This window comes from Mustelus asterias, chromosome 2 (genome assembly GCF_964213995.1).
Source record: "Mustelus asterias chromosome 2, sMusAst1.hap1.1, whole genome shotgun sequence".
Lineage (NCBI taxonomy): Eukaryota > Metazoa > Chordata > Chondrichthyes > Carcharhiniformes > Triakidae > Mustelus > Mustelus asterias.
Window position 1 is genome coordinate 21032474 of NC_135802.1, and position 22598 is coordinate 21055071.

Sequence of the window (22598 nt, forward strand, 5' to 3'; positions counted from 1 at the left end):
CGTACCAACCGACTCAAGAACAGCTTCTTCCCTGCTGCCATCAGATTTTGAATGGACTTACCTAGCATTAAGTTGATCTTTCTCTCCATCCTAGCTATGATTGTAACACTACATTCTGCACTCTCTCTTTTCCTTCTCCCCTATGTATTCTATGAATGATATGTCTAATCTGTATACCGCGCAAGAAACAATGCTTTTCACTGTATCCCAGTACATGTGACAATAATAAATCAAAGCAAATCAAAGCCAATTTGCACACAACAAACTCCCATCATTGGCAACATGATAATGTCCAAATATTATAATGTGTTGTGGGTTTTTGAGGGATGAGAGACACCAGGAAGAACACTAGCCACCGCCCCCCCCCCCCCCCCCCCCCCCCACCCCCCGCCCGGATGCTCCGGTTTCCTCCCACAGTCCGAAAGATGTGCTGGTTAGGTGTATTGGCCATGTTAAATTCTCCCTCAGTGTACCCGAACAGGCGCCGGAGTGTGGCGACTTGGGGATTTTCACAGTAAAATGTAAATCTGCTTGTGACTAATAACTAAACTTTACTTTTCTTTTTATTGATTTCCTGGGATGTGAGAGTCGCATGCTATGGCAGCATTTATTGCCCATCCCTAATTGCCCTTGAGAAGGTGGTGGTGAGCCGCCATCTTGAACCGTTACAGTCCCTGTGGTTTAGATACACCCTCAGTGCTGTTAGGGAGGGAGTTGCAGGATTTTGCCCCAGTGACAATGAGGGAATGGTGCTATATTTCCAAGTCAGGATGGTGAGTGACTTGATGGGTAACTTGCAGGTGATGGTGTCCCCAGGTATCTGCTGCCCTTTGACCGGCGAGGTGATATCGTCATGGGTTTGGAAGGTGCTGTCGAAGGAGGCGTAGGAGTTGCTGCAGTGCAGCTTGTGGACCTTGTCCAACTGCCTGAAAGCGTGCTAGAAGCAGAAAGGAATTGAATGAACACTTGAGGGAAAAATACATTTGTGGGGCAATGGCAAAAGAACAAGGAGATGAGAATAATTAGGTAGCTTCACAGAAAAACCACGATGGCACTATGGGCGGAGTGATCTCCTTTAATTGATTATTTTACTGTTTGACAAATGAATTTATATTTAGTTAATAAGGGTTATTTTAGTAAATTGCCATTCTCCTGGAAATATTTCTCCCTTTCTGTTCCTGCGTTGCCATGAAGTGACTTAGAAAAGTGCCATGAAAATCTTAGATTTTAGTCTCAGGCGCATTTGAAGCTTGAATCTGTTTGGAAGTCAAGTTGAGAATCGAACCTTGCCCCTTTTTATTGAGCTGGCGAATTATGTCTGGCTCCAGTTCCTGTCGCTCTATTATTGGTGCCTGTTAAATCATAGAATGCAGTCATAGAACCCCTACAGTTACAGGAGGCCATTCGGCCCATCAGGTCTGCACCAGCTCTCCCAAACAACACCTTACCCAGACCCTATCCCACTACCGTGCTCATTTCCCCTGGGCAATCCACCTAACCTACACATCTTTGGACTTTGGGAGGAAACCACGGCACCCGAAGGGGTGAGCGTGCAAATTCCACACAGATTGTCACCCGAGGCCGGAATCGAACCTGGGCCCCTGGCACTGTGAGGCAACAGTGCTAACCACTCCAGCACCGAGACGCTGTTCTTTCGACTCCTGTCCTGTGCACATTATCCTCACCCCTATCACCAACCTCGCTGTCATCAAAAGTATTGCTTTTGGTACGTTGAAAGTCTGTCTGTCCTTTCTCCCCTATTCTCTATGTACATTTCTTCTAGCCCATGTAGAGGTCTGCTGCATTTTCTTCACGCAATGCGCTGGTGAGAAATTTAAGCTGACGCATTAGTTAATAATTCTGCTGCAAAGAAGATAAATTATGTCTGTCAAAAATTCTGTTCGTTACCCTCGTCGCTTGTGCTTCAAAAACTAACTGAAGTGAGACGGCATAATGTTTTCCATGCTCCTCAGATGTGAGCAAATGGTATATTCAAGCTAACAAATTGATTTGAGTTTTGCTAGCTGCATTATTCACACACACTGCTTTGATTTCAGTGGGGCAGATTTTCTGGTCGCTGCCATTGGTAGTAATAGGATTGCCCGTAATGCAAGTACAGGAACATTAGGTACGGGTGAGCTTGGTGTTTTCTTTTTCACCCTAAGGCCTCCTAGGGACTCCTGAGGCCGGAAGATGGACTTCATGAGAAAGAGGATGGAGCTCCAGGAAGATTCTGAGGCTGGAAGATGGACCCCCTCCAGGATACCCAATCTGGAAAGTCCTCCTGTAGCTGCTCCTCAAGCACGACCAGGCTTCAAAAAGGGACTTCACTGACTGCAAAGCGCTTTGGGAGATTTTGAAGTTGTGAAAGGAGGCACTGTATAAATGCAAGGCGGCACGGTGGCACAGTGGTTAGCACCGCTGCCTCACAGCACCAGGGACCCGGGTTCGATTCCCGGCTAGGGTCACTGTCTGTGCGGAGTCTGCACGTTCTCCCCGTGTCTGCGTGGGTTTCCTCCGGATGCTCCGGTTTCCTCCCACAGTCCGAAAGATGTGCAGGTTAGGTGCATTGGCCATGCTCAATTCTCCCTCAGTGTACCCGAACAGGCGCCGGAGTGTGGCGACTAGGAGATTTTCACAGTAACTTCATTGAAGTGTAAATGTAAGCCTACATGTGACACTAATAAATAAACTTAGACATTTTTTTCTTTTGAATATAAATGAGTTGAGTATTAGGCACACTTCCTTGCAACCAATTCATTTCTCCAAGTCCAGTTTGTCTGCACTCACTGCTCTCAAGTGCAGAGCAAGGAGTGTTTCGTAGAATCATAGAATCCCTACAGTGCTGAAGGAGGCCATTTGGCCCATTGAGTCTGCACCGACCACAATCCCACCCAGGCCCTATTCCCATAACTCAACATATTTACCCTGCTAATCCCACTAACCTATGCATCCTGGGCCACTAAAACACAATTTAGCATGGCCAATACACCTAACCCGCGCATCTTTGCAGTGTGGGAGGAAACCAGAGCACCCGGAGGAAACCCACGCAAACACGGGGAGAACATGCAAACTCCGCACAGACAGTGACCCGAGGCCGGAATTGAACCCAGGTCCCTGGAGCTGTGAGGCAATAGTGCTAACCACTGTGTCACTGTGCCGCCCTCCATTGAGTTTCCATTCAGGGTTTCAGCAGAGTACATGAGGAGAAATTGAGCGGAATTCTCCCAAACCCTTGCTGGCTGGTTCAATAGCGGGCGGGGGAAGAGGGGAGATTCCTGTAGGAGGCCCAGAAATCAGTTTGACGCTGGTGTGAATTTGCAGCAGGTTCCTCCACTGGTGTCTGCCGTGGGAAATCGGGAAACCCACCGGAGGCCAATGTGAAACTCACTTCCACCCCGCTAATGGATGCAGATGAAGGCCTGACTACCCATGCCTGCTTCTCGCCGGTGCCAGCAGGAAAACTTGCCGGTGCGAAACATGTCTGGAACAACATGGCGTGCAGATGTCGGGATTCACCTGAACAATGCCTGGAATTGCCTCCAGAGTTCCCAATGGAGGCCACCAGCAAGCCCCGGAACACCACAGCAGTGCGGGGAACATCTACAGGTGGACTTTCCAGATTCAGTGTCCTGGAGTGGGTCCATCTTCCAGCCTCAGAATGTTCCTGGAGCTCACTCCTCTTTCTCAGAAAGTCCACATTCCGGCCTGAAGAGTTTTCCCAGAGATCCATCTTCATTTTCAGGAGATCCACCGTCTTCCTTCAGCAGTGGGTCAGTGGTGTTGGGCACCTTTTCAATACGATGCCAGGTAGGGATGGTGGACTACGTGCCATCAGGTCCGCCCTGCCACTGAATACAGCACAAAACACCATCACGAGATCATGGCCGGAAGATTGCTTGTGTTTTCCTGATGATCTCTGCAGTGGGAAATGCTCCACTTCCCCGCACCCACCATGGGACTCAGTCCTGGAATGGGAGTATTCCGCCACCCACTGGCCAGGCTGGTAACTAAGCTGAGCACACAGATTTCAGATTGGCAGAATAAGCAGAAGGGGCCATGAAGAGATATTTCTTTATGCAGTCAGATATTTTAACCTGGATTGTACTGTCTGGATGGCCGAGGAAGTTGATTCAACAACAACATTTAAAGGAAATGAGATTTTGATTTGATTTGATTTGATTTATTATTGTCACATGTATTAGTATACAGTGAAAAGTATCGTTTCTTGCGCGCTGTACAGACAAAGCATTCCGTTCATAGAGAAGGAAATGAGAGAGTGTAGAATGCAATGTTACAGTCATAGCTAGGGTGCAGAGAAAGATCAACTTAATATAAGGTAGGTCCATTCAAAAGTCTGATGGCATCAGGGAAGAAGCTGTTCTTGAGTCGGCTGGTGTGTGACCTCAGACTTTTCTCTACTTAAGAAAAAGCATTGCACAAAGCTAAGAAGGAAAAGCTGCGGAAGGAAGCAAACAGGATAACCCTTTGGGACGCCAGGCATGGGACAATGGATGGAGTGTGGCACGATTCTATGAATCTATGTCCGGAATTCTCTGGCCATTCACGCTCCGCCACCGCTGCAAGCGAGGATGGGAAATTTGACACCCAGCCACATCTCCGTTCACTGGCGTGCACGGCTCGAAAATCCCGGCCTCTGGGTTTGCACGGATGGAGTAGATTTTAGCGTTCTGAGACGGGCTGGAATTTTACCGAGGCTCACAGAACAGCATTCTCTGTTGGCCTCGGGCGGGCAAGGGGGTACAATTCTGGCAATGGTGTAAAATGGTTGATTACAAATTGGCAATATGTGTTTTCTGTCTCCCCCTGACTTTTACTTCCATTGATTTCTTTGGCCATTGGCTGCCGACTCTCTCGCCCCTGTTATCCAGCATCACACTGACTCACAGTGCATCATCCCCAGGGACTCGTGTTGGGTTCGCGACTGGCAACGTGGGATTAGAATGCCCTGAACTTGGTGTGCCTCAGGGATCCAGCGAAATCTCACAGGAGGGAGAGTGCCGAGAATGGGAACTGTCAAAAATGAATGGCTTTGACTAATTATAGTCACAAAGTGTGGCTGGAGGTTGTTGCTGGGCTGAAATGTCTCTTTTGTCCAGAGAAAAGTTTGGAAAGCTCTGATTGTACTGGGGTGAATGGATGTGGCCATAGGTTATTAAGGGACAATGGTTTGTTAGAAAGCTGAGTGAGATGACTTTTGATTGAGGTCATTTTTCTTTATTCATTCATGGGACATGGTCATTGCTGGCTAAGCCAGCATTTACCTCAATGTATATTGATTAGTGTCACAAGTAGGCTTACATTAACACTGCAATGTAGCTATTGTGAGAATCCCCTAGTCGCCACACTCCAGTGCCTGTTTGGGTACACTGAGGGAGAATTTAGCACGGCCAATGCACCTAACCAGCACGTCCCCTGGATTGTGGGAGGAAACTGGAGCACTGGAGGAAACCCATGGAGACATGGGGAGAATGTGCAAAACTCCGCACAGACAGTGACCCAAGCCGGGAATCGAACCCGGGTCCCTGGCGCTGTGAGGCAGCAGTGCTAACCACTGTGCCACCGATTTATTACTCATCCCTTGAGAAGGCGGAGCTTTCCTGAACCGTTGCATTCCATGTGGTTTGGAAAAAGCAGTGAATCATTGATTGCTGCATTGACGTCGAGATCCCCACCTTTATACCTTTTCACTCGGCTGTTGAAATGAACAGAAGATTGGACATTTAGGCCAGAGATCTCCGGTCTCGCACCCCCCCCACCCCCGCTGCCGCTGCCAGCGGGAACAGAGAATTTGGTGCTCAGCCAAATCTTCCTTCACTGCAGTGGGACTGGAGAATCCCAGCTGCGGGCGAGGTTGGAGAATTCCTGCCTTAATCTTAAAATGTTGTTCAGACATTCCTAATCCATTAAGATGAAAAATAACTAAAATATGTAACAAATGCCAAATTGCTGAAAAACAGCAAATACTTTGCCCCTCGTTCTCATGAGGAATCGTTTTATTCTAATCCTCACCCTGCAGTATAAATATCTCCCACTTTCCATGCCTTTTAGCTTTGACAAAGGGTCATCTGGACTCGAAACGTCAGCTCTTTTCTCTCCTGACAGATGCTGCCAGACCTGCTGAGATTTTCCAGCATTTTCTCTTTTGGTTTTATTCTGACTTCTGACACAGTCGAATGATTGGTTCTTAGGAACGGAATGCTTACCTCACTCCACCTCAGAGATGTTAAGAAAAACCAACTAAATCCTCGCCAACAAGAACCACGAACGATGCAACAAATGGCTGAGTGTAACTGCCAGTCCCTGTGTAGAACCTCTCAGCTCTGGGCATCACACAGAAGCTGAACAGTTTTCTGTTCATGGCCTACAGCCTAAGGTTTAGCTCACAGTGACACAGGATCCAGTAAAACACAATGGGTAGGATCTCACGCGCTCACTATGCCAGTCGATCAAAAGGCCAGCCGGTAAGATATGGCGAGAGGTGGAAAATCGGATTTGCGCAGGTCATTAATGAGACCCGGACTTTATCGTCCAGGCTCACTTACCTTAACCCCCTCGCCAGTTGTCTGGGGCCACGATCGAGGGGTGATCAGCCGAGGTGGCGATTGGGGCGAGGGGCGGGGTGGGGGTGTGGGGGCGATCGGTTAGAGTGGCGATGAGGGGCAGGGTGTATCGACTGGGCTGGCGATCAGGGAGGGGGTATCTGTGGGGGGGAGTTGTGGTAAACCGCTGTTATCTGTTATCCGTGGTGGTTAACCGCTGTTAGTTAGTATTTATTATTACCTGTATATGTGGCTCATCCCTGTCGGTTCCGCCCAAGACTCGTCCCCCTGGTCCGGGTATAAAGGCAGTGGCTCCTCCCTCTAGCCTTCAGTACAGACCAGATCTCCGACAGGGATGGCTCCAAGTTCTTGCTAATAAAAGCTTATTTGCCTTGCTCACAACTAGTCTTGACTCGATTGATAGTGTATCAGGAGTGACAGGAGATCTCCCAGTAGTGTACACAGTATACTGGGAGATCGGGGTGCCCGTGCAATAGTGCCCCTACTGTTCAGCAGCTGCTTCATTGGTGAGCTGAGACCCCACCTCTCCTCCTACTGGCGAGATTCACATTACGGCCTCCCGTTTTCTCGCCTGTTTTACACTTAAAATCGTTTTGAGAAAATTCTGCCCACTGACTATCATCACTCAGTATTTGGGGTTATAGAAGTCTTAAAGTTTATTTATTAGACACAAGTAGGCTTACATTAACACTGCAATGAAGTTACTGTGAAAATCCCCTAGTTGCCACAATCTGGCACCTGTTCGGGTACACTGAGGGAGAATTTAGCATGGCCAATGCACCTAACCAGCACATCTTTGGAGTGTAGGAGGAAACTGGAGCACCCGGAGGAAACCCACGCAGTCACGGGAAAATGGGCAAACTCCACACACACAGTGAGCCAAGCTGGGAATCGAACCTGGGTCCCTGGCGCTGTGAGGCAGCAGTGCTAGCCACTGTGCCACCCTGCCGCCCTTTCGATGCCTTTAATGGGGAGCTCGATAAACACATGAGGGAGAAAGGAATCGCAAGTTAAGGTGATGAGGTGCAATGAGCTCGGGTCAGAAGCTGCTACAGAGCAGTGTGTGTCTGACAACCTGTCTCCGTGCTGCACACTCTACGTAATCCCACGCCGTGAATGTCACGCATTTGACCTTGTGCCCTCTGCTGGAAATGACTGGGACCGGGGAAACCTGTCCCAATTGGTTTTATATTCCAGAAAGTGGAACCCGAGTGGTACTGGTGCTGGTTTTAACAATTTTAAAATTGGTTTTCCCTCCTGTTTCCTCACCGCGTGGAATGAAGCAGCGTAACGTTAGAGAAGGATATTGAGGCTGACGGCGATTGGACCCAAAGGCAGTGTTGGCTGGATATGTTTCAAACCATTTTATTTCAAGAGGCTCGGGCAGTTAACCGATATGTATTTTGTATCAGTGCTGAGTGCCTCTGTGCTTAAGCTGCACTCCTGGTTCTGGAGATTTTCTCATCCGTTCTCTTGCACTGGGAAGATGCCTCTCCTCATCCTCATCCTCCTCCTCCTCTCCCAAGGTTAGGCCTCCTTACAAAGTTGCAGCACGCAGCACATGTCAATTGCTGTGGAGATGGAGGGTGGGGCAGCCTGTGCTATAACAAACCTGTACTATAATCTGTGCAATGCAATTTTAACCTAACCCACCAGTTGGAAAATAGATGGATTTGGGTGCAGACCTAGTGTTCGACCCCACCAGCCCAAATTTATTACCTATTCAAACCAATGCCATATAATATTTTATTGTATTTATTATTGTCACACAGGATGTATATTAGTATATTGATATATGTATGTAACTATATTATTATATTATATATTATGTATATTAGTATACAGTGAAAAGTATTGTTTCTTGCGCTCTATACAGACAAAGCATACCGTTCATTGAGAAGGAAAGGAGAGAGTGCAGAACGTAGTGTTACAGTCATAGCTAGGGTGTAGAGAAAGATCAACTTAATGCATGGTAAGTCCATTCAAAAGTCTGATGGCAGCAGGGAAGAAGCTGTTTTTGAGTCGGTTGGTACGTGACCTCAGACTTTTGTACCTTTTTCCCGAAGGAAGAAGGTGAAAGAGAGAATGTCCAGGGTGTGTCAGGTGCTGGATTATTCTGGCTGCTTTTCCGCGGCAGCGGGAAGTGTAGACAGAGTCAATGGATGGGAGAATGGTTTAGACTGGGTGTAAAATTTGTGACTTGGAAGTACAGGAAACAGAACAGGATAAGGTAGGTGGTGTTGTGGATAGTTTGGAGGGATGTCAGAAGTTGCAGCGAGACATAGATAGAATGCAAGACTGGGCGGAGAAGTGGCAGATGGACTTCAACCCGGATAAGTGTGTAGTGATCCATTTTGGCAGATCCAATGGGATGGAGCAGCAGTATAAAATGAAGGGTACCATTCTTAGCAGTGTAGAGGATCAGAAGGACCTTGGGGTCCGGGTCCATAGGACTCTTAAATCGGCCTCGCAGGTGGAGGATGCGGTCAAGAAGGCGTATGGCGTACTAGCCTTCATTAATCGAGGGATTGAGTTTAGGAGTCGGGAGATAATGCTGCAGCTTTATAGGACCCTGGTTAGACCCCACTTGGAGTACTGCGCGCAGTTCTGGTCACCTCATTACAGGAAAGATGTTGAAGCCATTGAAAGGGTGCAGAGGAGATTTACAAGGATGTTGCCTGGATTGGGGGGCATGCCTTATGAGGATAGGTTGAGGGAGCTTGGTCTCTTCTCCCTGGAGAGACGAAGGATGAGAGGTGACCTGATAGAGGTTTACAAGATGTTGAGGGGTCTGGATAGGGTGGACTCTCAGAGGCTATTTCCAAGGGCTGAAATGGTTGCTACGAGAGGACACAGGTTTAAGGTGCTGGGGGGTAGGTACAGGGGGGATGTCAGGGGTAAGTTTTTCACTCAGAGGGTGGTGGGTGAGTGGAATCGGCTGACGTCGGTGGTGGTGGAGGCAAACTCGTTGGGGTCTTTTAAGAGACTTCTGGATGAGTACATGGGATTTAATGGGATTGAGGGCTATAGATAGGCCTAGAGGTGGGGATGTGATCGGCGCAACTTGTGGGCCGAAGGGCCTGTTTGTGCTGTGACTTTCTATGTTCTATGTTCTATGACTATCCTGGCAAAAGGTATATCACAAATAGACTTGGCATTGGCAATGGCATCCTGGGGAGTTGTGCAGGAGGATACTCAGTTTCACCAGGTAAACTGTGACTAGGTTTTGCCAACTGATGAGAGTTTATTTATTAGTGTCACAAGTAGGTTACATTAACACTGCAATGAAGTTACTGTGAAGATCCTCATTGCCACACTCCGGCGCCTGTTCGGGTACAACTGAGGGTGAATTTAGCAAGGCCAATGCACCCAACCAGCACATCTTTCAGACTGTGGGAGGAAACCAGAGCACCCAAAGGAAACCCACACAGACACGGAGAGAATGTGCAGACTTCACACAGACAGTGACCCAAACCGGGAATCAAACCCGAGTCCCTAGCACTGTGAGGCAGCAGTGCTAACCACTGTGCCACCCGGACCATCTCAAGAGCATTACTGGTGTGGCAAAATCGTCACTTCTCCCCTCAGTAGTTTCAGTCAAAGACTCACAGGCTCCCACTGCAGATACGATACTTTCGTTCAGAAAGAAACATCTCTTGCATTTAAGAAGCTGCCTTTCCTACATTTGCAACAATTGTTGGCATTTTCCAGCTTCGCTCGCCCCAAAACCGGAAAATCCCACCCGAGGTCCACGGACCTTTCCGTGGTCCGCCCCTCGCCCGCTCCAAATCCCGTGGCGAGCGGGACGGTAAAATTTGCCCCCATGATTCCACTCCCAAAATACGTAATTGCTTTGGAATGTCCTGGGGTTGCAAAGGACCCTCGATAAATACAAGTTCTCCCTCATGGTTCTCCTGATTTTGTGAAACTACAGGACCCAAGGTGTGCTTTCCAAAGAAATACTTCAGAACATGACCTAACCCTTCGAAGCTGACATTGCAAAAAGTGCAAAACACATCCGTTTCTTCCAATTCTGCATTTGCCAACTTACTCGCCCACCAGGCAAGGCAAAGTCTTATCCGCTCCTATGTGGCGCTCAGCGACAGTAGACAGCATCAGGCACGTTCTAATTACACGGCAGTCTGTTAGCGGATCATTGATGGTCATGATAACATCTTCATGTTTTATTAGATTCTAAAGGGGGCTCGTGAATAATTCACACCTCTGCAAATAAAGAGATCTGACGGCTGCTCACCAGAGACCCCTTGTCGGCAATTATCAGCAGACCCAGAGTCGGAGCTTGCTCATCGGCTCGCCGCTCATTGCTGCTGTCCTGAGTGGTTTATCAATGAGAGAGATGGGAGGTTGCTGGGGAGAAATTAATTGTGCAGCTGCTGGAAGTCCAGCCCTGAGTGGGGGGGGGGGGGGGGGGGGGGGCGGTCGGGGGGGGGGGGGGGTGGTGTCTGGTGGTGGGGTTTGTGTGGTGAGGGAGGGGGGGAATTGGTGGGAACAGGACGCGAATGGCGATGGGAGGAAACCCTTCTTCAGAATCTCTGCAAATGACCAGCGTGGAAACAATAACCTCCAAAGATAAAGAGATAATTTGCATCATCTTAACACACAACTGCGCGACTTCCTAATTTTAGACCCTGGTTACAGAAGATGCAGCTGTTGTTTATTCGGTTTGTCACACTAATTCTAATATTGCAGCCGCTGTACATACTGTCATATTTGACATCGGAATGGAAGACAACTTCTCATTAAAGATAAGTCTGTCCCCTGCGTTTTGTATTTGGGTAATCACCCTGTGTGTTTTGACAAGTCGCGAGTTTTACTGTAGGTGATGTAAAGTCATGATGAGGAGATGCCGGCGTTGGACTGGGGTAAACACAGTAAGGAGTCTAACAACACCAGGTTAAAGTCCAACAGGTTTATTGCTGTTTAAGAGCAGATCTCCCACTCACCTGACGAAGGAGCAGCGCTCCGAAAGCTAGTGGCGTTTGCTACCAAATAAACCTGCTGGACTTTAACCTGGTGTTGTTAGACTCCTTACTGTGGTTATGTCAAGTCACAGACAAGATGGTATGTGCCTGAGTCTGACTTTGCACTGCGCCCTCCTAGTTCACTTCTCCTCTGAATTCAGGGTCAGGCGATGTGACGAAAGCTTGTTTCTTGTCACAGGCTTCAGATGCATATACTGGCACTGAAGGAGGTGCAGAGGAGATTCGCGAGGTTGATTCCGGAGTTGAGAGGGTTGGCTTATGAGGAGAGACTGAGTAGACTGGGGCTACACTCATTGGAATTTGGAAGAATGAGGGGCGATCTTATAGAAACATATAAGTTTGTAGTGGTTGTTGTCAGAGCAGGAGCCATACTAAGCTGTGGTACATCTGGAAAGGATGCTTTCTATGATGCATCTGTAAAAATTGGTGAGAGTCATGGCGTGCATGGCGAATTTCCTTCGCCTGCGGAGAAAGTAGAGGCGTACCAGTATTCTTACTTTCCCATTTTTAGTGGTGTTCCATTTTAAGTTAGACAAGACCACTTTGGATCAATATTCTTATTTTCCCGCTTTTAATGTTTTTTCCCTCTTCTGGACGTTGGATTATTTGAGTTTACGTAGATGATTTGGAGTTGGGGACCAAGTGTAGTGTGTGAAAATTCGCAGATGACACTAAGATGAGTGGCAGAGCAAAATGTGCAGAGGACGCTGAAAATCTGCAAAGGAATATAGACAGTCTAAGTGAGTGGGCAAGGGTCTGGCAGATGGAGTACAATGTTGGTAAATGTGGGGTCATCCATTTTGGTAGGAGTAACAGCAAAATGGACTATTATTTAAATGGTAAAAAAATTGCAGCATGCTGCTGTGCAGAGGGACCTGGGTACCCTTGTGCATGAATCACAAAAAGTTGGTTTGCAGGTGTAGCAGTTAATTAAGAAGGCAAATGGAATTTTGCCTTTCATTGCGAGAGGGATAGAGTTTAAAAACAGCGAGGTTATGTTGCAGCTGTATAAGGTGCTGGTGAGGCCACACCTGGAGTACTGTGTCCAGTTTTGGTCTCCTTACTTGAGAAAGGATATACTGGCACTGGAGGGGGTGCAGAGGAGATTCACTAGGTTGATTCCGGAGTTGAGAGGGTTGGTTTATGAGAAGAGACTGAATAGACTGGGGCTATACTCATTGAATTTTAGAAGAATGAAGGGGGATCTTATAGAAACATATAAAATTATGAAGTGAATGGATAAGGCAGAAGCAGGGAAGTTGTTTCCACTGGCGGGTGAAACTAAAACGAGGGGGCATGGCCTCAAAATAAGGGGGAGCAGATTTAGGACTGAGTTGAGGAGGAACTTCTTCACCCGAAGGGTTGTGAATCTGTGGAATTCCCTGCCCAGTGAAGCAGTTGAGGCTACCTCATTGAATGTTTTTAAGGCAACGCTAGAAAGTTTTTGAACAGTAAAGGAATTAAGGGTTATGGTGAGCGGGCGGGTAAGTGGAGCTGAGTCCACGAAAAGATCAGCCATGATCTTATTGAATGGCGAAGCAGGCTCGAGGGGCCGGATGGCCTACTCCTAGTGGGGTGGCACGGTGGCAAGTGGTTAGCATTGCTGCCTCATAGCGCCAGGGAGCTCCGAGTTCGATTTCCAACTTGGGTCACTGTCTGTGCGGAGTTTGCACGTTCTCCCCGTGTCATCGTGGGTTTCCTCCGGGTGTTCCGGTTTCCTCCCACAGTCTGAAAGACGTGCTGGTTAAGTGCATTGACCCAAACAGGTGCGGAATGTGGCGACTAGGGGAATTTCACAGTAACTTCATTGCAGTGTTAATGTAAGCCTTACTTGTGACCAATAAATAAATAATAATAAAATTGTTCTTATGAGTCAGATCGATAGCCGAATACTTGAGGATTGTACAAATCACTTTCCCAATCCTGCCCAGTTTCAGCCATCCTGACACAAGAGATTCGAACACTGGAGGACTAGCCTCCAATGTCAGAAAACTGAGTTCTGGGGAAAAGCCGGGCTTTTCCTCCTTGAGAGGAACTAACTGAGAGACAACCAGCTAGTAACAAAGAAGAGAAGAGAAATTCAGAATACTGCCTCAGGTAGACAGGAGCAGTGGGACTGGGACATTGGTGAGGCCACACCTGGAGTATTGTGTGCAGTTTGAGGAAGGATGCCCTTGCTATGGAGGGAGTACAGCGAAGGTTTACTAGGTTGATTCCTGGGATGGCAGGTCTGTCATATGAGGAGAAACTAATTCAGTTAGGATTATATTCGCTGGAATTTAGAAGAGTGAGAGGGGATCTCATAGAAACTTATAAAATTCTAACAGGGTTAGACAGGGTAGATTCAGAAAGAATGTTCCCAATGGTGGAGGAGTCCTGAATTAGGGGTCATAGTTTGAGGATAAGGGGTAAACGTTTTAGAGCTCACTCCCACAGAAAGTAGTTGAGGCCAAAACGTGTGATTTTGAGAAGATATTAGATATAGTGCTTGGGACTTAAAGGATCAAGGGATGGTCCCGGGAAGGGTAGGGGGTTTTAGTTCAGTCGGGCAGCATGACCAGTACAGGCTTGGAGGGCTGAAGGGCCTGTTCCTGTGTTGTAATTTTCTTTGTTCTTTGTTCTTTGATATGGGGGGAAGGGGGGATCGGGATATTGAATTCGATAATCAGCCATGATCAAGGTGAATGGCGGGGCAGGCTCGAAGGGCCGAATGGCCTACTCCTGCTTCTAATTTCGATGTTCCTGAGGGAGAGGGAATGACTCAGTTGTCGGCACATTTTGGACTGACACCAGAAACCTCTACCAGTTCATGGAGGGGACCACAGGGGGCGACAGCAGAGACAGAAGCCCTGGAATCAAGACCTGATTGGGATGAATGTAGGTTCTTTCCGGGTGGCCTTCCTTATCCAGGTGTGATCCGGAGAAACAAGTAAGTTGCTCTGGAGCCACATTGTTTCACTGCTTTAGCAGCAATTCATAAACCATTAGCCGAAAGCTATTCGTCTGACGTTCTGCCTTAAATCAGGATCTACTCACGGGTTCCAAGCAAGCAGCCTTAACAAAGCAAGCCACTGAACAGAGACATAGAGGTATCGGGCGGGATTTTATGGCCTCGCTTGAGCGAGTCTGAAAATTCCTGCCCAAGGTCAATGGGCATTTCTGTTGTCCGCCCCTCGCCCGCTCCGATTCCGTGGCGGGGCAAGGCGGTAGAATCCAGCGATAGTCATACGGCACAGAAAAGGCCTTTTGGCCCATCGAGTCTTCACTGACAATAACTGCCACTAAAGGCACGCTAATACCATTTTCCTGCACTTGTCCGATATCCTTGAATGTTATGGTGTTTCAAGTGCTCATCCAAATATATTTTAAAGATTGTAAGGTTTTCAGCCTCCACTACAGTCCCAGACAGTGCATTCCAGATTCCCACCACTCTGACTGAAAAAATATTTTCCCAAATCCCGTCTGAATTTTTTTAATTCATGGGACATGGGCATCGCTGGCTGGCCAGCAGTTATTTGTCCTTGGAGGGCAGTTAAGAGTCAACCACATTGCTGTGACTCTGGAATCACATGTAGGCCAGACCGGGTAAGGACGGCAGATTTCCTTCCCTGAAGGACATTAGTGAACCAGATGGGTTTTTCCGACAATCGACAATGGTTTCATGGTCATCAGTAGATTCTTAATTCCAGATACTTTTTATTGAATTGAAATACCACCACCTGCTGTGGTGGAATTGAACCTGGGTCCCCAGAACATTAGTTGAGTTTCTGGATTAATAGTCTTAGCGATAATACCACTCGGCCATCGCCTCCCCAAATCTCCAGCCCTCACCTGAAACGAGGAAGCACTGTATGATTCCTGGTCAGGATATGGCATTGACAGAGAAGACAGCAAGCATCAGGATTTTATGATACCCTAAAACAATGCCCCCTTGTGATTGACCCCGCAACCAAGAGGAATAGCTGTTTCCTACTCCCTCTGTCCATACCTCCCAGTCCAAAGATGTGCGGGTTAGGTTGATTGGCCAGGTTAAAAATTGCCCCTTAGAGTCCTGAGATGCGTAGGTTAGAGGGATTAGTGGGTAAATATGTGGGGGTAGGGCCTGGGTGGGATTGTGGTCGGTGCAGACTCGATGGGCCGAATGGCCTCCTTCTGCAGTGTAGGGTTTCTATGATAATCTTATACACCTCATTCATGTCCCCATCAACCTTCTCCACTCTAAAGAAAACAATTCAAGCCTATCCAGTCTCTCCTTATTGCTCAAGTGCTCTAAACCAGGCAGTATCCTGGTGAACCTCTTCTGTATCCCCGCTAGTGGGGAGGTACCCTCCTCTACTCTCCTCTACCCCCATGCCGCTGTGCCCCCTCTAGGGCAGCACAATGCCACAGTGGTTAGCACTATTGCCTCACAGTGCCAGGGACCCAAGTTCGATTCCCAGCTTGGGTCACTGTCTGTGTGGAGCCTGCACGTTCTCCCCGTGTCTGCGTGGGTTTCCTCCGGGTACTCCAGTTTCCTCCCACAGTCCAAAAATGTGCGGGTTAGGTGGATTGGCCATGCTAAATTGACCCTTAATGTCAGGGGGATTAGCTAGGGTAAATAAGTGGGTTTTACGAGGATTGGGCCTGGGTGGGATGTGGTTGGTGCAGACTCGATGGGCTGAATGGCCTCCTTCTGCACTGCAGGGATTCAATGATTCCATGAAGGAATACTGCACGTCGGAGGTGCTGTCTGTCAGATGAGATCCAAAAGCGACACCCCACCTGACTGCTGGGGTGGATGTAAAAGATCCCACGGCACTATTTCCAAGAAAGGCAGAGGAATTATCTCTGGTATCCTGGCCAATACCTGTCCATCCATCAGCATCACACAAGCCAGATTATCTAGTCATTATCGCGTCACTGTTTGTTGGAGTTTGTTGAACACACATTGGCTGCGCATTTTCTGCAAAGTGACAGTGATGACACTTTGAAAGCAGTTAACTGGCTGCAAAGCACTTTGAGAGCTTGTGAAAAATGTTATATCAAAGCAAGTCTCTCTTTTCCAACACTTCATCACCTCGAGTTGTTCATGAACAGAGGCAAGGACCAGATTCTTGCCTCTGTGCGATGTTGTGGAGATGCCAGTGTTGGATTCTTTAACCTGTGATTATCCCTCTCTCCACTTGCATTGTCTGCACCTGTAACAACTTAATTACCTGTAAAGACTCGCATTCCAACCATTCGCTTGTAATTGTGTCTCTGTCGATATATATGCCGTGTTTGTGAGCCCAACTCTCCACTCACCTGATGAAGGAGCAGCGTTCCGTAAGCTTGTGATCCCAAATAAACCTGTTGGACGTTAACCTGGTGTTGTGAGACTTCTTTCTGTGCGATGTGTAATCCTGTAGAGAGCTGCAAGTATAAATGCATTCTGACAGTCCTCTTGTTAAGATTCTGCTACTTCCCACACCAGCCCTGATGTTTGCTGTCTTCTTTATCAATGCCATATCCTGACCTGGGATTCTACAGCTGCTTCCATCTGAATTTAAATTAATTTAAAGTTTATTTATTAGTCACAAGTAGGCTTACAGTAACACCTCAATGAAGTTACTGTGAAAATCCCCGAGTCGTCACACTCCGGTGGAGTGTGACTGAGGAATTTAGCATGGACAATGCACCTAACCAGCACGTCTTTCGGACTGTGGGAGGAAACCGGAGCACCCGGAGGAAATCCACGCAGACACGAGGAGAACATGCGGACTCTGGACAGTGACTCAAGCCGGGAATCGAACTCTGGTCCCTGGCGCTGTGAGGCAGCAGTGCTAACCACTGTGCCACCAGGTTATGTCGCAATCACTGAGCATTCCAGTCAAGTGTTTGATTATGGCTGCTTTCTTCGGGTGGCACAGCAGACACAGCGGTTAGCACTGCTGCCTCACGGCACCAGGGACCTGAGTTCAATTCCAGCCTTGGGTCACTGTCTGTGTGGAGTCTGTCTGTTTGGAATTTGCACATTCTCCCTGTCCTTAATCTGTAGCAGTGTTCCAATGAAACTCAATCCAATCTCAAAGTGCAGCAACTTTTCTTTTGACTGAGAACTTTACAGTTTTCTGAATTCAACAAAGAATCCAAGAATTTCAGATCATAACCATTGGCCCTACTTAAAACAAACAACAAACAAAGAAAAGTACAGCACAGGAACAGGCCCTTCTCCTGGAACATGCTGCCAGGGGAGGTGATGGAAACAGGCACATTAGCAACATTTAAGAGGCATCTGGATGGGTACATGAATAGGGAGGGAATAGAGGGATACGGACAGAGTAAGAGCAGATTTTTTTTTAAATTTAGTTAGGGCATCGTGAACGGCACAGGCTTGGAGGGACGAAGGGCCTGTTCCTGTGCTGTACTTTTCATAGAATCCCTACAGTGCAGAAGGAGGCCATTCAGCCCATCAAGTCTGTACCGACCACAATCCCACCCAACCCTTTTCCCGTAACCCCACATATTTACCCTGCTAATCCCCTGACACTAGGGTGAATTTTAGCCTGGCCAATCAACCTAACCCGCACATCTTTGGACTGTGGGAGGAAACCAGAGCACCCGGAGGAAACCCACGCAGACACGTGGAGAATGTGCAAACTCCACACAGACAGTGACCCAAGGCCGGAATTGAACCCGGGTCCCTGGCGCTGTGAGGCAGCAGTGCTAACCACTGTGCCACCGTGTCGCTCCTTTTCTTTGTTCTTAATCTCAATATATTAGGAGTTGTATAAAGTTTAGACAGAACTTTACACAGGAGGCCATTCTGCCCATCTTGCCTATGCCAGCTACAAGACAACTGCTAATGGGATGAAAAGCGATAATGTTAAATGAAAAACTTGGCAAAAGCATATCGGAAGAAATCGCAGATGCGAAACATTTCAATTCACATGGTACCAGTTGTGCTTCTTAAATTAAGAGGAACCTGGCAACTGCAATGAGGGACTTATTCCACACTTTTTAAAAGACTTTACAAGACCAACTGTTTGTTTTTCCTCTTTTTGAGATCTAATTGTTTATGCAAACCACAATTATAATTGTTGATTTGTTATTGGTATTACCCCATTGGGAACATTTGGTTCTTTTTCGAGATATATAACACACAAATGAATCACCTCATTCTCGCACACTGCCATCCTGAGAAAGTCCCAATTAACTTCATGCCATCTTCCTCACTTCCAGAGAATCAAACTATCTTCTTTATCTCCACAGGTCCAAGAGTCCCGAGGGTCACAGTTCACAGCACCAGTGATAGACACAGTAAGTAGTTCACTTTGACCCTTGACCTTACACTTGCTCACACTTGCTCAGTAGAAATGCCTCAGCGATGCACTCCCATCAAGTCAAACTGCTGACTTAACCTTTTTCTTAAATTCGCTGATGGGATGTGGGTGTCGCTGGCTCAGCCAGCATTTATTGCCCATCCCTAATTGCCCTTGAGCTGAGTGTCTTGCGAGGACATTTCAGAGGGCATTTAAGAAGTTGCTGTGGCTCTGGAGTCGCATGTAGGTCAGACCAGGTAAGGACAGCAGATTTCCTTCCCTAAAGGACATTAGTGAATCAGGTGAATTTTTACGATGAATGTTATTTTTATATTCGTTCATGGGATGTGGGCATCGCTGGCTCAGCCAGCATTTATTGCCCATCCCTGAGGGTATTTTAGAGTCAACCACATTGCTGTGGCTCTCAGTCACTTGTAGGCCAGACCAGGTAAGGACGGCAGATTTCCTTCCCTAAAGGACCAGATGAGTTTTGATGATAGTTCCATGGTCATCATTAGACTTTTAATTCCAGGTTTTTATTGAATTCAAATTTCACCACAAGGGTGGGATTCGAACCCGGGTCCCCAGAGCATTACCCTGGTTCTCTGGATTACTAATCCAGTGACAATACCACTGCACCACTGCCTCCCCCTTTATGGGATCTGTTAGCTGTGGTGCATTCCTTTCCTTTCTCTGGGTTTCCAGCGAATGCCCACCAAGAGCGTGACGGCTCAATTCAACCTGAGGTTTCACCGTTCGGGCACTCAATATTGGAAGCTGGTAGCAAGCAAGATTCAGTGCGTTTGGAAATGGGCAGCGATGCATTCTGCTGAAGAGCAGTGCTGTCCCAATATTCAGAAATGGCTCTTTATCCATTGTGCAGTTGTGGTGTCCTTATCTGAGGAAAGATGTCCTTGTTATAGAGGGAGTACAGCGAAGGTTTACCAGGCTGATTCCTGGGATGGCAGGTCTGTCATATGACGGGAGACTAGGTCGGTGAGGCTTATATTCACTGGAGTTTAGAAGAGTGAGAGGGGATCTCATAGAAACTTATAAAATTCTAACAGGATTAGACAGGGTAAATTCAGAAGGAATGTTCCCGATGGTGGGGGAGTCCAGAACTAGGGGATCATAGTTTGAGGATAAGGGGTAAACCTTTTAGAACTGAGGTGAGGAGAAATTTCTTCACCCAGAGGGTGGTGAATGTGTCGAATTCACTGCCACAGAATGTAGTTGAAGCCAAAACTTTGTCTGGTTTCAAGAAGAAATTAGATATAGATCTTGGGACTAAATGGATTAAGGGATATGAGGGGGAAGGGGGAATCAGGATATTGAATTTGATGATCAGCCATGATCATAATGAATGGTGGAGCAGGCTCGAAGGGCCGAATGGCCGACTCCTGCTTCTAGTTTCTATGTTTCTATTTGATGGGGATGAGCAGCAAAAGAAGTTGGTATCGACTACTGGAAATTCAGCCAGGGACAGGTCATGGGAGGTCTGAGTCTTATTTCTGTGTTTCCTCAGCCATTCCTGTCAAGGCTGTACTATCATTGTTTGTTTGCAGTGTCACTGAATGCAACATATGTTTGAAACTCAAGTTCCTAATTAGGCAGTGAACTTAAACTGCCAGATTCAAACAACATTTAACCAGAAGAGGAGATGTATCAGAGCTAGAGTCACACCCATTGGGTGTGATGCACCTTAAAACATCCCGAGCTCATGAAGGAAGCTGCAGTTTTGGTCTATTGTGTGCAGTTTTGGTCTCCTTTCCTGAGGAAGGATGTTCTTGCTCTCAAGGGAGTGCAGCCAAGGTTTACCAGGCTGATTCCGGGGATGGCGGGACTGATGTATGAGGAGAGGTTGACTAGGTTAGGATTGTTTTCATTGGAGTTCAGACAAATGAGGGGGGATCTCATAGAGACTTATAAAATTCTAACAGGACTAGACAGGATAGATGCGGAGAGGATATTTCCGATGGTGGGGGAGTCCAGAACCAGGGGTCACAGTCTGAGGATTCTGGGTAGACCATTTAGGACGGAGATGAGGAGACATTTCTTCACCCAAAGAGTGGTGAGCCTGTGGAATTCATTACCACAGGAAACAGTTGATGCCAAAACATTGAATGTATTCAAGAGATGGCTAGATATAGCACTCGGGGTGAATGGAATCAAAGGTTATAGAAAAAAAGCAAGAAAGGCTATTGAGTTGGATGATCAGCTATGATCGTAATGAATGGCGGAACAGGCTGAAAGGGCCAAATGGCCTCCTCCTGGTCCTATCTTCTATGTTTTTATAACCTAGAACCATAGAAAAGTTACAGCACTGAAGGAGGCTATTTGGCCCATCTTGTCCATGCCAGCCCAAGGATACCCAGGTGCCCTTTCTAATTCCACCTTCCTGCACTTGGCCCATAGCCCTGTAACTTACAGCACTTAAGGTGCAGATCCAGGTACTTTTTAAAATACTTTAAATTCATAGAATCCCGACAGTGCAGAAGGAGGCTATTCAGCCCATCAGCCCTGCACTGACAACAATCCCACCAAACCTATCCCTGTAACTCCAAGCATTTACCCTAGCCAATCCCCCTGACACTAAGAGGTAATTTAACATGGCCAATCAACCGAACGCACACATCTTTGGACTCTGGGAGGAAACTGGAGCAATTGCAGGATATTCCTGGGGGAACATGAAAACTCCAAATTGAATCTGGCGTGGTTTGAGAATTTGAGTTTAGTTTTAAAAATTATAGAGTCTCTTCAGTGCAGAAGGAGAATATTCGGCCCATCGAGTCTGCACTGACCCTCCGCCAGAGCATCTTACCTCGGCCCTATCCCGAAACGCCAATGTTTACACCACTAATCCCCTTTTCATACACATCCTGGGTCACTAAGGGGAAATTTAGCATGGCCGATCCACCTAACCTGCACATCTTTGGAGTGTGGGAGGAAACCGGAGCACCCGGAGGAAACCCACGCTGACACTGGGAGAATGTGCAGATTTCACGCAGACAGTGACCCAAGGCCAGAATTGAATCCAGCTCCCTGGCGCTGTGAGGCAGCTGTGCTAACCACTGTGCCATCCTGGAAATCTGGTAGAGCTGGTAGTGATCATGAGGCTGTTAGACTGTTGTCTTTCAGGGAAGACACGCCATTGTCCCACCCAATCTGGCTAATAATTGGCTCCAGTCCCACTCTTAGCATCATGGAATTATGGGATGGTTATAGCACGGAAAGGCTATCCATCCCACTGAGCCCATGGCAACCATCCGCATGAGGAATTTAATTAGCCCCACAACCCCCTGCTCTCCCCATGCAATTTCTTTTCCTCTCACGTACTTATCCTACTCTCTTTTGAAAATCTCAGTTTAGTCTATCTTTTCAGGTAGTGCATTCAGCCACTCGCAATGTAAAACAGAGTTTCCTTATTTGATTTGATTTATTATTGTCACATGTATTGGGATACAGTGAAAAGTTTTGTTTCTTGCGCACTATACAGCCAAAACGTACCGTTCATAGAGTACATAGGTGAGAAGGACAAGAAAGGAGGGTGCAGAATGTAACATTACAGTCATTGTTAGGGTGTAGAGAAAGATCAACTTAAGATACGGTAGGTCCATTCAAAAGTCTGATGGCAACAGGGATGAAGCTGTTCTTGAGTCAGTTTTAGACTTTAATATCTTTTTCCCGATGGAAGAAGGTGGAAGAGAGAATGTCCGGGGTGCATGGGGCCC

The 22598-nt window shown here is 47.3% G+C and overlaps 1 protein-coding gene across 1 annotated transcript in view; it reads left to right on the forward strand.

Annotated features, from left to right (window-relative positions):
• The window catches only part of dpp6a (dipeptidyl-peptidase 6a), a 343110-nt gene that overhangs the window by 263144 nt on the left and 57368 nt on the right, over nucleotides 1-22598 (forward strand). Inside the window, exon 14 of the mRNA XM_078232219.1 lies at nucleotides 18818-18865. Coding sequence (XP_078088345.1) covers nucleotides 18818-18865 — 48 coding nt within the window. The remainder of the gene's footprint in view (nucleotides 1-18817; nucleotides 18866-22598) is intronic.